The sequence below is a fragment of the Carassius auratus genome, unplaced genomic scaffold (genome assembly GCF_003368295.1).
Source record: "Carassius auratus strain Wakin unplaced genomic scaffold, ASM336829v1 scaf_tig00051557, whole genome shotgun sequence".
Taxonomy (NCBI): Eukaryota; Metazoa; Chordata; class Actinopteri; order Cypriniformes; family Cyprinidae; genus Carassius; species Carassius auratus.
The window spans coordinates 16,994-31,862 of NW_020527206.1; the positions used below are offsets into that span (position 1 = coordinate 16,994).

The 14,869-nt window shown below is 42.2% G+C and overlaps 1 protein-coding gene, 1 non-coding gene and 1 pseudogene across 2 annotated transcripts; all 3 read left to right on the plus strand.

The window, feature by feature from the left end:
• Positions 1-420: 420 nt before the first annotated feature.
• Positions 421-1,712, plus strand: LOC113089937 (uncharacterized). The gene is made up of 2 exons (XM_026256132.1): positions 421-532; positions 917-1,712. Exons 1-2 carry the CDS (start codon positions 433-435, stop codon positions 1,687-1,689), a joined length of 873 nt encoding a protein of 290 aa, XP_026111917.1. The 5' UTR covers positions 421-432; the 3' UTR covers positions 1,690-1,712.
• A 12,207-nt stretch (positions 1,713-13,919) lies between these two features.
• LOC113089942 (5S ribosomal RNA) lies at positions 13,920-14,038 on the plus strand. The gene has a single exon (XR_003286742.1). It is a non-coding gene; the product is annotated as a 5S ribosomal RNA (ribosomal RNA).
• A 364-nt stretch (positions 14,039-14,402) lies between these two features.
• LOC113089945 (uncharacterized) lies at positions 14,403-14,524 on the plus strand (annotated as a pseudogene).
• The last annotated feature ends 345 nt before the right edge of the window (positions 14,525-14,869 follow it).

Here is a 14,869-nt window from a genome sequence, read left to right on the forward strand (position 1 = left end):
AAAGAAAAAAGAGTCAATGCCCGATCTCTGAATTTTAGCAGGTTTAGGTCTAGTTAGTACTTGGATGAGAGACCGCCTAGGAATACTAGGTGCTTTAAGCTTTTGGGTTTTCTTTCCTACTTATATAATGTACTGGCGAGTAGATTGGCTGATCTTTAAATAGCATTCTCTTTGCAGCAGTCTTCGCTTACGGCCATACCAACCTGGCGGCGCCAGTGAGCCAACAGGAAGTGATAGTCTTGCAGCACAGAGAGAAAGGCTCAATCCTGTTTGTTTATTTGAATTGTTTGTTTCTAAATATTTTGGCTTTCAGATTTTTGCTTGGGATATTAGTTGCTGGATAGTCAGTGTTGACCTCCATAAATCCCCCTGGCAGCTTAGGCTGTCTGGGGGACTTATTTTGACGTTTTTTGACTTATTTTTCCTTGTAGCATGCTGCAGAAGCACAGCATGGCGTCAGATAAAGAAAGAGAACAAACCATGATGAGAAAAGGTAGCAATGGGAGGAATGAAGAGGAGGAGCAAAGAAGAGGTAAAGTCAAACAAGCAGAGATCCAAAAGCAACAAGAGATAAGTAAAGTCACAGGGAATTTGTGGGAAGAGGGAGAAGAAAATAGCAGAGGAGTGCAAGGAAAATCAAAATGGAAGTACAGCAAAGAGCTGACTGTGGAGGTAGAGGTGGATGGAACAGAAAAGATTTCAATGATGGATTTGCTGAAGGAAGTAAAGAAGGAGTGTGGAGAAGTGATTGGCTGCAGGGTGAGAGGTGAAAGGGTCTATGAGCTCACAATGAAAGATGAAGAGGCAAAGAGGAAACTAATGGATGGAGTGAGAGTGAAAGGAGTGATGGTGCATGCCAGGGATATAATAAATAATGATTTGGTGGTGTCCTTTATCAATTTGCCTGTGTACTTAGAGGATGAGAAGATACTCGCCAAGCTACAGGAGTGGGGAGTACGACCACTTTCACCAATCAAACGCCGGGTGTGGCCTGGAACGGATACAGTTGATGGGACACGTTTCTTAAAAGTTCGCTTCACGGAACAGGTATGTTCACTACCATACTCCACAAAATTTGAGACTCTGAGAGGCACCGAATTTTTTCGTGTCATCCATGATAGACAAATACGTGTTTGTAGACTTTGCATCAAGCCAGGGCACATAATCAGAGAGTGCCCTGAATTAAAGTGCTTCAAGTGCAATGGTGGAGGCCATTATGCAAGAGATTGTGAAGAATGGATGGGATTAGAGAGAGAGAGAGTGGATAGTCAAAAATATGATGAAAGGAGGAATAGTGTTCTGACAGAGGTGCAAGAGGAGGGAACAACTGATGTGGTGAGCGGTGGAGAGAAAGACGGAGCTGAAGATAGTGAAAGAAGAAGCAAAATGGAATGGCGAGGCAGACCTGAAAGTTACAGTGAAGCAGAAGATGGGGAGGAGGAGATGGAGCAGTCGGAAGAGATCGAGGAAGAGGAGGACACAGATGAAAGTAATGTGAAAGAAAGAGGTAAAGAAGAGGAAAAGAAAAATACTGCACAAGAACTGATAGAAAGCAGAGGTGGAAAAAAGAGAGACAGAGAAAGTAAAGAGGGACTGAAAACAAAGATTAAAAGACTGAGTGCAAAGAGGAAGTCTGAGATGGACGGAGAACAGGTTGAGCAGATAAAAGAACCACGAGCGGTTATGTGACAAAACTGGGGTGTCGAAGTTGAGACCGAGGACGAATGGGGGAAATTGTTTTTGTTTGGAACTTTCGGGAAAAGGAAAATAACTGATATTTGTTTAATTAATTTTGTTCTGAGTCATGCCAGACTAGAAGTAGTTCTAAGAAGGAACTATAAATATTTTGAAGGGAGAAAAATAAAAGTAAAAGATTAATGTCAATGATACAAAGAGGGTTGATTTGTAAGTATGACGATAAAGAAGGGAAAGAGTTATTTTTTGACTATGAATAGGTTCATACATCAAAAGGTGGGGGAAGAAATACGTTTCAATTGGTAAAGAGTTATAATCTGGTTGAGAATGGCTGATGTCAATTGAGTAATTGTAAACATATATGTGTGTGTACTTTATTTATGTTCTTTCTTTTTATTGCTGTATGATTATGCAAAATTAAGTAGTTCAGTTGAAAAACGATTCATACAAATGTATTGAAATGTAAGTAAATTGGATGGAATGATGCAATTGAAAAACTGTGAATTGAAAGTTAAATAAAAAGATAAAAAAAAAAAAAAAAAGGCTATGCCCGAACTCGTCTGATCTCGGAAGCTAAGCAGGTTTGGGCCTGGTTAGTACTTGGATGGGAGACCGCCTGGGAATACCAGGTGCTGTAAGCATTTTGGAAATTTTTGACTTAGTATGTAATAATTTTGCCAAAAAATAGAGTCAATGCCCGATCTCTGAATATAAGCAGGTTTAAGCCAGGTTAGTACATGGATGGGAGACTGCCTGGGAATACCAGGTGCTTTAAATTTTTGGAATTTTTTCACTTAGTATATAATAAATTTGGCAAAAAATAGAGTCAATGCCCGATCTCTGAATATAAGCAGGTTTAAGCCAGGTTAGTACATGGATGGGAGACTGCCTTGGAATACCAGGTGCTTTAAATTTTTGGATATTTTTCACAAATTATATAATAATCTTGCAAAAAAGAAAAAAGAGTCAATGCCCGATTTCTCAATTTTAGCAGGTTTAGGTCTGGTTAGTTCTTGGATGAGAGACCGCCTAGGAATACTAGGTGCTTTAAGCTTTTGGGTTTTCTTTCCTACTTATATAATGTACTGGCGAGTAGATTGGCTGATCTTTAAATAGCATTCTCTTTACAGCAGTCTTCGACACTGACACAAACGACACTGGACTGGCTGGAGAGAGACGCATGGCAAACGACACTGGACTGGCTGGAGAGAGACGCATGGCAAACCACACTGGACTGGCTGGAGAGAGACGCATGGCAAACGACACTGGACTGGCTGGAGAGAGACGTATGGCAAACAACACTGGACTGGAGAATCGACAACGAGCAGGACACGGTAAAAATCAAGATTTAAGAGATCTACTTGGTAAAAGGAAATACTTAAAGGAGGCAACAGTGATTGTGAATGTGGAAAATGTTAGTGAGGTGAAGGCTGTTGATATTATTAAAGCGGTGACGGAGAAATGTGGATATGGGGAAATCTTGGCACTAAGGCCAAGACAAGGAAAAGAATACGAGCTGACAATGGAAAAAGAAGAAACTTGTGATAAACTGACTGAGGGATTGGTAATAAATGGAGTGAACTGTGAGATAAAAAAACTTCAAAACAGAGACTATGTTGTCTCTTTCATGCATCTGCCCGTCTACCTTGCTGATGAAGAGATTTTAAATAAACTGGAGGTTTGGGGGGGGTTTCCCCAATTTCAAAAATAAAGCGGCGTGTTTATCCGGGCACCAGCATTGAGGATGGGACGAGATACGTAAAGGCGAGGTTCCCGAAGGAGGTGGCCTCCCTCCCTTACAGCACAAAAATAGAAACGGCAGAGGGACCACAATATTTTCGGGTGATGCACAGTCATCAGGTTAAGACTTGTCGGCTGTGCATGAGCCCAGACCATGTGGTGAAGGACTGCCCGGAGTTCACGTGCCACAAATGCGAGGAGAGAGGCCATTTCGCGAGAAATTGCAATGCTGTGACGTGCCCGGATTGCAATTTGGTTTTAAATAAGTGTGAGTGTTGGATGCAGGGTGAGGAGGAGGAGGAGGAGCAGCAGGTGGGCGGGCAGGTGCATGAAAGAGACAATGAACAGCGAGTTGATGGAGAAACAGTACGAGGTGAAGGACTGGAATTAAATAAGGATATAGAACAACAGAAAGAGTGTACCGAACCGATTATACAAACACAACAGGATGGGGGAATTTGGTCACAGATGGATTTGACTGACAGCTTGCAAAATGCTTTGGATACTATGGAATTGGATGATGAAAGGAATAAAGTATTGAGGGATGCACAACAGGAGGGAATTTTATGTACACCGATGGATGTGACGGACAGTGTGCAAAAGGAGATGGACACAGTAGAAATGAATGATGCTACAAAAGAGTGTGAACAAGGACAAGAAAATGAGGAGACACAGGGGAAATCATCGAAAAGAAGAAGATCTGTAAAGGTAATGCCCAATCTAGATAATGCAAGAAAAAGAGTGCTTAAAGAAGATGGTATTGAGTGTGCTAATAAGTATGAGCTGCTAAAGGGTTTGGAGGGGATGGACTGAGTTTATGGGTTTTATGCATGTTTTTATATGTTGTATGCTTTTAAGAATTGTTACTTTTAATGCTAGAGGGCTTTCAAATGTAGGAAAATTTGAAAAAGTCAAAGAAATGTGTAAAGGAGAGGATGTGATTTTATTACAAGAAACTAACTGGAGAGAAGAGTACATGACTGAAATAAGGAAAAGGTGGAGCGGAGAGATTTTTTATAACAATGGTGATGGGAGGCTGGGTGTCACATCCACACAAGGAGAGGAGAAGACGGGTAAGTACTTTCGTGAAGCTTTATTAACATAGGATTTCAACAGAGCTGGTAAGTGTGGTCACAGACGGTGAATCTTCAAGCACTGATCAATAGGTGAGTTCAAGTACAAAGCTAGGCCTGACAACAAAGAGTCACTTCCCTTAATCGCTGTATCTGAATCTCCACAGAGTCACAATACGGTCCACAAGAAGCAGGCAGAAGATCCACAAAGAGCGTCCATGTAATCTTGATTCCAGCCGGTGAGTGAATGAATGAGGTGAGTATTTAAAGGTGTGGTGATTGCTGGTGCAGGTGCAGGTAATCAGTATTCAGGTGACGGTTCACGTGAGCGGTGCATGGGAGATTGAGTGGATGGTGACTGGCAATGGTGACTGGGGCTAAGGGAACGAGCTGAGGGTGTGACACTACCCCCCGCCCCACGGGTGACTCCAGGCATCCTAGAGCGGCGACGGGGACGACCACGACCTCTGGGAGCCGGGCGGTCCGGGTGTTGTCGGTGGAAATCTTCGAGGAGAGCCGGATCCAGGATGTCATTGCGTGGTATCCACGACCTCTCCTCGGGACCGAACCCCTCCCAATCTATGAGGTATTCCAGGTGGCCGTTCCGCCGCCGGGAGTCGAGGATCTCTTGGACCTGGTAGATGTTGTCTCCGAGGATTTCGGGTTGGTCTGGAGGGGGAGGCGGTTCTGGTTCTGTGGAGGAAGGAGAAACTGGATCAGTGTGCCGTTTTAGCAGAGAGACGTGAAACGTGGGTGAGATCCGGTAGTGTGGTGGTAGGTCCAGGCGGTAGGTGACGGGATTTATCTGAGAATGGATGGTGAACGGCCCTATGTAGCGGGGACTCAGCTTTTTGCAGGGCAGTCGGAGGCGGATATCCCGAGTGGAGAGCCAAACCTTGTCTCCAGGTAGATAGACGGGATTAGGCGATCTGCGTCGGTTAGCGGTCTCTGTATGTCTCCGAACTGCCCGCTGGAGATGGACGTGAGCTGAGTCCCACACCCTCTCGCTCTCCTGGAACCAGTGATCTACCGCGGGCACTTCAGAGACTTCTCCTGACCAGGGAAACAGCGGTGGTTGATAGCCTAAAACACATTGAAAAGGGGTTAAGCCTGTAGTGGTTTGGCGAAGGGAGTTTTGGGCATACTCAGCCCACGGCAGATACTGGCTCCAGGTATCCTGGTGTTGGGAGCAGTAAGTACGGAGGTACCGTGAGATCTCTTGAATCTTCCGCTCGGTCTGGCCGTTGGTCTGAGGGTGATATCCAGAAGATAAACTGACGGATGTTCCGAGGAGTTGGAAGAACGCTCGCCAGACCCTGGAGACAAACTGAGGTCCTCTGTCCGAGACAATGTCCTCTGGAGTGCCATAATTCCGGAACACGTTGGTGAAGAGGGCTTCGGCGGTCTCGAACGCTGTGGGAAGACCCTTTAATGGGATTAGTTTGCAGAATTTAGAAAAACGATCAACAACAACTAGAATGGTAGTGTACCCCCCTGAGGGGGGAAGGTCAGTGGCGAAATCCACCCCTAGATGGGTCCAGGGTCGGCGAGGAATGGGTAGTGGTTGTAATTTACCCACGGGAAGTTGACGAGGTGTGGTGGTAACGGCGCAGACCGAGCATCCGAGGATGTACCGGGTAACGTCACAAACCATGTTAGGCCACCAGTACTTCTGCTGGATGAGCGAGAGGGTTCGCCTGCTGCCAGGGTGTCCTGAGCCAGGTGACGTGTGCGTACTTTCCAGTAGGGGGAGTCGCTGGTTGGTGGGCACGTACATTAGACCCATGGGTACCTCCGGAGGTGCAGGCTCCTCGAGGGTGGCGGCTCGAATTTCCTCGTCGATCTGCCAGAGGATAGGCGCGAGGAAAACGGAGGGTGGTAGAATTGAATCAGGCTTGTTGGTGTCTGGATCTGGTGAGTACATACGGGACAGAGCATCTGCTTTAGTGTTCTTGTGACCGGGTTGATACGTGATCTGGAAATTAAAGCGAGCAAAGAAGAGTGACCACCGAGCCTGACGAGCATTGAGTCTTTTGGCATTCTGCAGATATTGGAGATTTTTGTGGTCGGTGACAACAGTGAATGGGAACTGAGCTCCCTCTAGCCAGTGCCGCCACTCCTCAAGGGCGAGTTTAATGGCCAACAACTCACGGTCTCCGATTCCATAATTGCATTCGGCAGGAGAGAGTTTCTTAGAGAAGTACGCACACGGATGGAGTGAGCAAGGTTCACCAGACCTTTGAGACAACACGGCTCCAATGCCGTGATTGGCCGCATCAACCTCTACGACGAACGGCTTGGACGGGTCAGGATGTCGAAGAATGGGTGCCGAGGTGAAGAGGTGTTTAAGATGGCTGAAGGCCTCTCGAGCTTGGGGTGTCCAGCGCAGCCGGCGTTGACCTCCTTTTAGAAGGGATGTTAGAGGAGCCGAGTGCAGGCTGTAGTTCTTGATAAAGCGCCGATAGAAATTGGCAAAGCCAAGGAAACGTTGGAGTTCTTTCACCGTTGTGGGCTCCGCCCAGTTGGCCACAGCATCTACCTTGGCTGACTCCATCTGAACTCCCTCCGCAGAGATCACGTATCCGAGGAAGGAGACGGTAGTGCAGTGAAACTCACACTTCTCAGCTTTTAGGTAGAGGTGGTGGTCTCGGAGTCGTTGTAAGACGTGGCGGACATGGGTTTGGTGTTCTTCTATGTTCCGGGAGTAGATCAGGATATCGTCTATGTAGACAATGACGAATTGGTGGAGATAATCACGGAATATTTCGTTCATGAAACTCTGGAAGATGGATGGACTGTTAGCAAGCCCATAGGGCATAACCTGATATTCGTAGTGCCCGGCAGGGGTGATGAAGGCAGTCTTCCACTCGTCTCCCTCTCGGATACGGATCAGATTGTAGGCACTGCGGAGGTCGAGTTTGGTGAACACCTTGGCTTCCCGCAGTTCCTCCAGAGCCGCCGGAACGAGTGGTAACGGGTAGGCGAACTTGACGGTGGCGTCATTTAGCACTCGGTAGTCGATGCATGGTCGAAGTCCGCCATCCTTTTTGGGGACGAAGAAGAAACTGGATGCAGCTGGAGATGTGGACGGCCTGATGAACCCCTGATCGAGAGCCTCCTGGATGTATTCCTCCATTGCCACCTGCTCAGGACGGGAGAGTGGATATATTTTCCCATGTGGTAGCTTGGCACCTGGCAGCAGGTCGATACAACAGTCCCAGGGCCGGTGTGGTGGTAATCGGGTGGCTTGTTCCTTGCTGAACACATCGGAGTAGGAGGAGTAAAGGGCAGGTCTACCCATGGAGGTGGAGTGCAATTGAAGGTGCGGCGGCGCAGACTGTGAATTCTGGACTGGTGGATGGTGAATGTGACTCTGGCATCTCGGGTCCCATGCCTGGATCTCCCCTGTGCTCCAGTTGATTTGTGGGTTATGTTGGGCCAGCCACGGCCTACCCAGGACGACGTCAACAGTAGCGCGAGGAAGTACGAGGAGGGCCAGTTGTTCCCGATGTCCGTGGGGCAGAACGAGCTCCAGCTCGTGTGTCCTTTTAGTTATTTTGCCACCGCCCAATGGTGATCCTTGGATGGTAGTGATACGGTAAGTGGTCTCGTTCTGGACGATGGGTATACGGTGCTTGGTTACGAAGTGAGATGAGACGAAGTTGCTTGCGGCTCCGGAATCCACCAGGACATGGATGGAAAGATTGCGTGAGTTAATTGTGATCTGGGCTCTGATATGAGGTATGTGAGATACAGATGGGGTAATGGAAACTGTACTCACCATTGGGCGAGGCGGACGGACCGGGCAGGCGTGGATCAGGTGAGTGGCCTCGCCACAGTATAAACATAGCCGCTGCTGAATGCGGCGTCTCCGTTCAGAGGCATCTAGGCGGTAGGAGTCGGTGTTCATGGGTTCCTCCTGGTCTCGTTGGGGCGAGGGCGTTCTGGCTGATGGAGAGATGGTATATGAGGCCGGGGAGGCACAGGCCGAGAGGTGTTGAGCAACATTTATAGTTTTTCTGATGAACGTCTCGAGATTGACATTATCGTCGTAAATGACCATTTGCTTTCTGATCTGGGGCTTTAAACCTTTACGGTATGCAGCTAGCAGGGCAGTTTGGTTCCAACCACTGGTGGCGGCTAATGTCCGGAAACGGAGAGTGTAGTCATGTATTTCCGTGGCTCCCTGGCGGAGATTTAAGAGTTCATCATGGGTTGAAAGAGGAGTTAGAGCCACCCCGAACACTTCCTGGAGGTGGGTGACGAAGGCGTCGAATGAGGATAGAACCGGACTCTGGGAGTTCCAAAGGGCCTCTGCCCATTGTAGCGCTCGTCCGGTGAGGAGAGAGATCATAAAGGCGACTTTGGTGGCCTCATTGGGGAATTTACTGGTATTTGCGTTGATGAACAGTGAGCACTGCAGAATAAACCCACTGCAGCCACTCGGTTCACCCGCATAGCACGCGGGACGTGCAAGGGGCGTGCTGTTGGTGGTGGTAGCACTAGTTTCGGTGGGTGGTGAAACTGACTGTAATACTTGGCGGAGAGCAGTCACCATTTCGGTGAACGGGTCCGAAGCCGCTCCCTGAGCAGCAGCGTTAACATCCATGGGAGATATGAAGTTCTGTTTTCGGGGCTGGAATCCTGTCACATCCACACAAGGAGAGGAGAAGACGGGTAAGTACTTTCGTGAAGCTTTATTAACATAGGATTTCAACAGAGCTGGTAAGTGTGGTCACAGACGGTGAATCTTCAAGCACTGATCAATAGGTGAGTTCAAGTACAAAGCTAGGCCTGACAACAAAGAGTCACTTCCCTTAATCGCTGTATCTGAATCTCCACAGAGTCACAATACGGTCCACAAGAAGCAGGCAGAAGATCCACAAAGAGCGTCCATGTAATCTTGATTCCAGCCGGTGAGTGAATGAATGAGGTGAGTATTTAAAGGTGTGGTGATTGCTGGTGCAGGTGCAGGTAATCAGTATTCAGGTGACGGTTCACGTGAGCGGTGCATGGGAGATTGAGTGGATGGTGACTGGCAATGGTGACTGGGGCTAAGGGAACGAGCTGAGGGTGTGACACTGGGAAGAGGAGTTGCTATTTTAATAAAAGAAAACTGTGGGGTATCATGTAAAACAATATATAATGATGTAGATGGGAAATGTATTGCGGTTGAAATGGAGTATGAGGAGAAAAAAGTTATTGTAGTTAATATTCATGCACCGACTGTAGAGAATGAAAAGAAGGAATATTTTAATGTATTAAGAGATTTTTTAAAAAAGCACAAAGAAGTTATTATGATGGGTGATTTTAATACCGTTTTCAGTAAATTAGAAATTGGTGAGGGAATGGTTTTTAAAAATGATAAAAGGAAGAAAAGAACTGAAATTATTAATGGAAGAAAATAATATGATTGATGTATGGAGAGAAAGAAATGAAAAAAAGAAAGAATATTCAAGGAGGCAATTAGTAGGGAATTTTATGTGTAAGACAAGGATTGATTTTATTTTGTGTACAAGGAACATTGAAGGATTTATCGGTAACATTAAATATGAAGAATCAAGCTTAAGTGACCATAAACCAATTTTTATGCAAGTAGACTGGAGTTCAGTGAAAAGAGGGCCGGGTGTATGGATTTTAAATGTAGAGATTTTGAAGAATGAGGAGTATGTTTTAAGTATTAAAGAAATTATTGAAAAAGAAAAGGAGAATGAAATGTACAGTGAAGATAAAAGGATATGGTGGGAAAATGTTAAATATTTAGTTAAAAAGTTCACAATAAAATATTGCAAATTAATACAGATATGTAAGAGGAAGAAGGAGAGAGAAATAAGAGAAAAATTGGAAAAGGAATTAAATGACAATGGGAAAGATATACAAAAAATAAAAGAATTGGAGGGAATATTGAAAGAAATGGAAGAGAAAAAATATGAAGGTGCAAGACTAAGAAGTAAAGCTAAATATACTGTGGAGGGTGAAAAATGTACAAAGTTTTTCTTTGATCTAGAAAAAATAAGAGGGAAAGCTGGAATGATTAGAGAAATAAGAGGAAAAAATGGTGTAGTGGTGGAAACAAATGAGGAAATATTAAAAGAAGTAAAAGCATATTATGAAAACCTGTTTAGTACTGAGGGGTTGAGGGAAGAAGAGAAATTGGAGTTACTAAATCAAATAAAAACAACAGTAGGAGAAGTAGACAAAAAAGAGTGTGATGAAGAGATAAGAGAAGAAGAGAGAAAAAGAGCAATAAGTGAATTAAACAATAATAAAAGTCCAGGTATAGATGGTTTGGGGAGTGAATTTTATATCGTTTTTAAGGATTTTTTAACCAATATTTTAAAAGAAGTATATGAAGATATTTTTAAGAAAGAGGAAATGAATCAGAGAATGGGGATGGGATTAATAAAGTTGATATATAAAAGAAAAGGAGATAAAGTAGACCTAAAAAATTATAGACCAATTACAATGCTGAATACAGATCTGAAAATTTTAACAAAAGTTTTAGCCATTAGATTGAAAGAAGTAATGCCCACTATAATTGAAACAAATCAAGTGTATGGAGTTAAAGGGAAAGATATAGCAGACACAACTCTAAGTATAATTGATAAAATAAGATATATGAAAGAAAAAAATAAAAAAGGATATGTTATTAGTTTGGATTTCGAAAAGGCCTTTGATAGAGTGGAGCATGAATATTTATTTGGAATTTTAAGAAGGTACGGGTTTGGGGAAAATTTTGTCAAGTGGATTACAATTTTATATAGGGGAGCAATAACAAGAATACAGTGTAATGGTTTTTTAACAGAATGTTTTAAAAATACTAGATCAATAAGACAAGGATGTCCATTATCAGCGCTTTTATATTCTTTAGTTGCAGAACCATTGGGATTAGCTGTTAAAATAGATGAAGACATAAGAGGGATAAACATTGAAGGAAGTGGGGGAAATGAAAAAATATTTCAATATGCAGATGATACAACAATAATAGTTAAAGATATAGAGAGTGTTAATAAAGTAATGGAAGTAGTACAGATGTTTTGTAGGGGATCAGGAGGCAAGTTAAATGAAGAAAAAACAACGTATGTGAGATTTGGAGGAGTAAATGTTTTAACGGATCATTTTCATTTTAAAGAAACAAAAGAAATAAGGATTTTAGGTGTTCTAATGGGAAAAGACGAAAGGAATGTTAAAGAAAAAATGTGGGAAGAAATAGTAGGAGGAATTGAAAAAAGGTTAAATTTTTGGAAATTGAGGACTTTAAGTGTAAAAGGGAAGGTTTTAATTTTAAATGTTTTAATGGTGTCAAAGTTGTGGTATGTTTTATATGTGACTGCTATGCCAATGTGGGTGGAGAAAAGGTTGAAAAAATGTTTTTTAGATTTTTTATGGAATAGTAAACCGTCAAGAATTGCATATAGTACATTAATAGGAGAAGCAGGGAAAGGAGGGATGGGATTAATTGATGTCGAACAGAGAAAAAATAGCTTAAGAATTAAAATAGTAAAAAAATATCTAGATGATGGTCACAAAACAGCATGGAAAAAGACAATGGAATATTTTTTAAACAAATGTGGGGATTTTACCATGGGGGATGGAATTTTATGGATGAAAACAAAGAATTGGATGACAGAGTGCTTATCAGAGTTTTATAGGGAAATGTTTAGTGCATGGGGAAAATTTTTAGACAAAGTTGTGTATGATCCACATGGGAGAGAAAACATTTTAAATCAACCTCTGTTTTTAAACAAAAACATTTTAAAACAAGACAAAGAATTGTTTTTAAAGAAATGGATGGATGTGGGGATAACAAGAGTGAGAGATGTTTTGTATGAAACAAAAGAGGATTACAGTGAACAAGAAATAAAAAATAAATATGAAATTATTAAAAATGCAATACCTAAAGAGTGGATAAAAAGAATAGAAAGTATGGAAGGAGAGCCAAAAGAGAAATGTATTCATGTGAAATTTGGGGAAAAAATGTATGATTTTAAGGAATGTACTGTGAAAATGATTTATTGTGCTTTTAGAGATGATGTTTTTAAAGAGCCGATTGTAAATGGATACTGGGTGCAGAAATTCAAAGATTTAAAAAAAGAGTGTATATGGAGAAACATGACGGGGAAATGTGTGGAAACTAAATTGGAATGTTTGGAGTATTTTATAAGGCATAAAGTGGTTTTTACTGATGTAATTTTAAATAAAATAGGAATGGAAGAAAATGCTCTGTGTAAAGTGTGCCAGGAAGAGGAAGAGGGGATTTTACATATGTTTTTACATTGTAGAGAGTTGGAGGACTTTTTAAGGAAATGTAAATGTTTAATTAAAGATGTGACTGAGGAGTGGGATGAAAATATACTGGAATGGAACAGAGTTGTCATGTTTGGTTGGGAAAAAAAGTGTAAAAAAAAAAGTTTCATTAATCTGTGTGTAATGCTAATGAAAAGTGCAATATGGGACAGAAGAACTTTGGCTAAAAAGGAAAAAAATTGTGTTGGATGTTTGGAGCGTGTTTAAAAGAAAAACAGAATTATATATTGAAAGACTGTATGTTTACTTTAAAGGTGTAAATATGTTAGACTCTTTTTATGATGTTTTTACCCCAAAAGTCTGTTGTGTTTTAAAGAATTTAATGTGGAGTTTGCCAGAAAGTGGAAGAATTTTTTAAATTATCTATGTAAAGGAAAGATGTGTAATGTAGAGATGTGTAAAGTCAATGTTATGTAATTTCTATTGATTGTGTTTAATCTATTGTATTTTATTGATTGAAATTTCTTAATATAAAAAAAAAAAAAAAAAAAAAAAAAAAAGGCTATGCCCGATCTCGTCTGATCTCGGAAGCTAAGCAGGTTTGGGCCTGGTTAGTACTTGGATGGGAGACTGCCTGGGAATACCAGGTGCTGTAAGCATTTTGGAAATTTTTGACTTAGTATGTAATAATTTTGCCAAAAAATAGAGTCAATGCCCGATCTCTGAATATAAGCAGGTTTGGGCCAGGTTAGTACATGGATGGGAGACAGCCTGGGAATACCAGGTGCTTTAAATTTTTGGATATTTTTCACGAATTATATAATAATCTTGCAAAAAAAAAAAAAAAAAAAAAGAGACAATGCCCAATCTCTTAATCTTAGCAGGTTAATGTATGGTTAGTACTTGGTTGAAAGACCGCCTAGGAATACCAGGTGCTTAAAGCTTTTGGAATTTTTTCACTTAGTATATAATAAATTTGGCAAAAAATAGAGTCAATGCCCGATCTCTAAATTTTAGCAGGTTTAGGTCTGGTTACTACTTGGATGAGAGACCGCCTAGGAATACTAGGTGCTTTAAGTTTTTGGGTTTTCTTTCCTACTTATATAATGTACTGGCGAGTAGATTGGCTGATCTTTAAATAGCATTCTCTTTGCAGCAGTCTTCGCTTACGGACATACCAGCCTGGCTATGCCTGATCTCGTCTGATCTCGGAAGCTAAGCAGGTTTGGGCCTGGTTAGTACTTGGATGGGAGACCGCCTGGGAATACCAGGTACTGTAAGCTTTTTGTAAATTTTTCACTTAGTATATAATAATTTTGCCAAAAAATAGAGTCAATAGCCGATCTCTTAATATAAGCAGGTTTGGGCCAGGTTAGTACATGGATGGGAGACTGCCTGGGAATACCAGGTGCTTTAAATTTTTGGATATTTTTCACGAATTATATAATAATCTTGCAAAAAAAAGAAAAAAGAGTCAATGCCCGATCTCTGAATTTTGGCAGGTTTAGGTCTAGTTAGTACTTGGATGAGAGACCGCCTAGGAATACTAGGTGCTTTAAGCTTTTTGGGTTTTCTTTCCTACTTATATAATGTACTGGCGAGTAAATTGGCTGATCTTTAAATAGCATTCTCTTTGCAGCAGTCTTCGCTTACGGCCCATACCAGCCTGGCTATGCCCGATCTCGTCTGATCTCGGAAGCCTAAGCCGGTTTGGGGCCTGGTTAGTACTTGGATGGGAGACCGCCTGGGAATACCAGGTGCTGTAAGCATTTTGGAAATTTTTGACTTAGTATGTAATAATTTGCCAAAAAATAGAGTCAATGCCCGATCTCTGAATATAAGCAGCTTTAAGCCAGGGTTAGTACATGGATGGGAGACTGCCTGGGGAATACCAGGTGCTTTAAATTTTTGGAATTTTTTCACTTAGTATATAATAATTTGGCAAAAAATAGAGTCAATGCCCGATCTCTGAATATAAGCGAGGTTTTAAGTCCAGGTTAGTACACTGGATGGGAGGACTGCCTGGGAATACCAGGTGCTTTAAATTTTTGGGTTTTTTTCACAAAATTATATAATAATCTTGGCAAAAAAAGAAAAAAGAGTCAATGCCCGAT

Coding starts and splice junctions, on each gene's coding strand:
- LOC113089937 (XM_026256132.1), top strand. CDS start 433: ATGCTGCAGAAGCACAGCATGGCGTCAGATAAAGAAAGAGAACAAACC. Junction 533..916: donor AGAGGAGGAGCAAAGAAGAG/GTAAAGTCAAAC, acceptor CTGTGTACTTAG/AGGATGAGAAGATACTCGCC.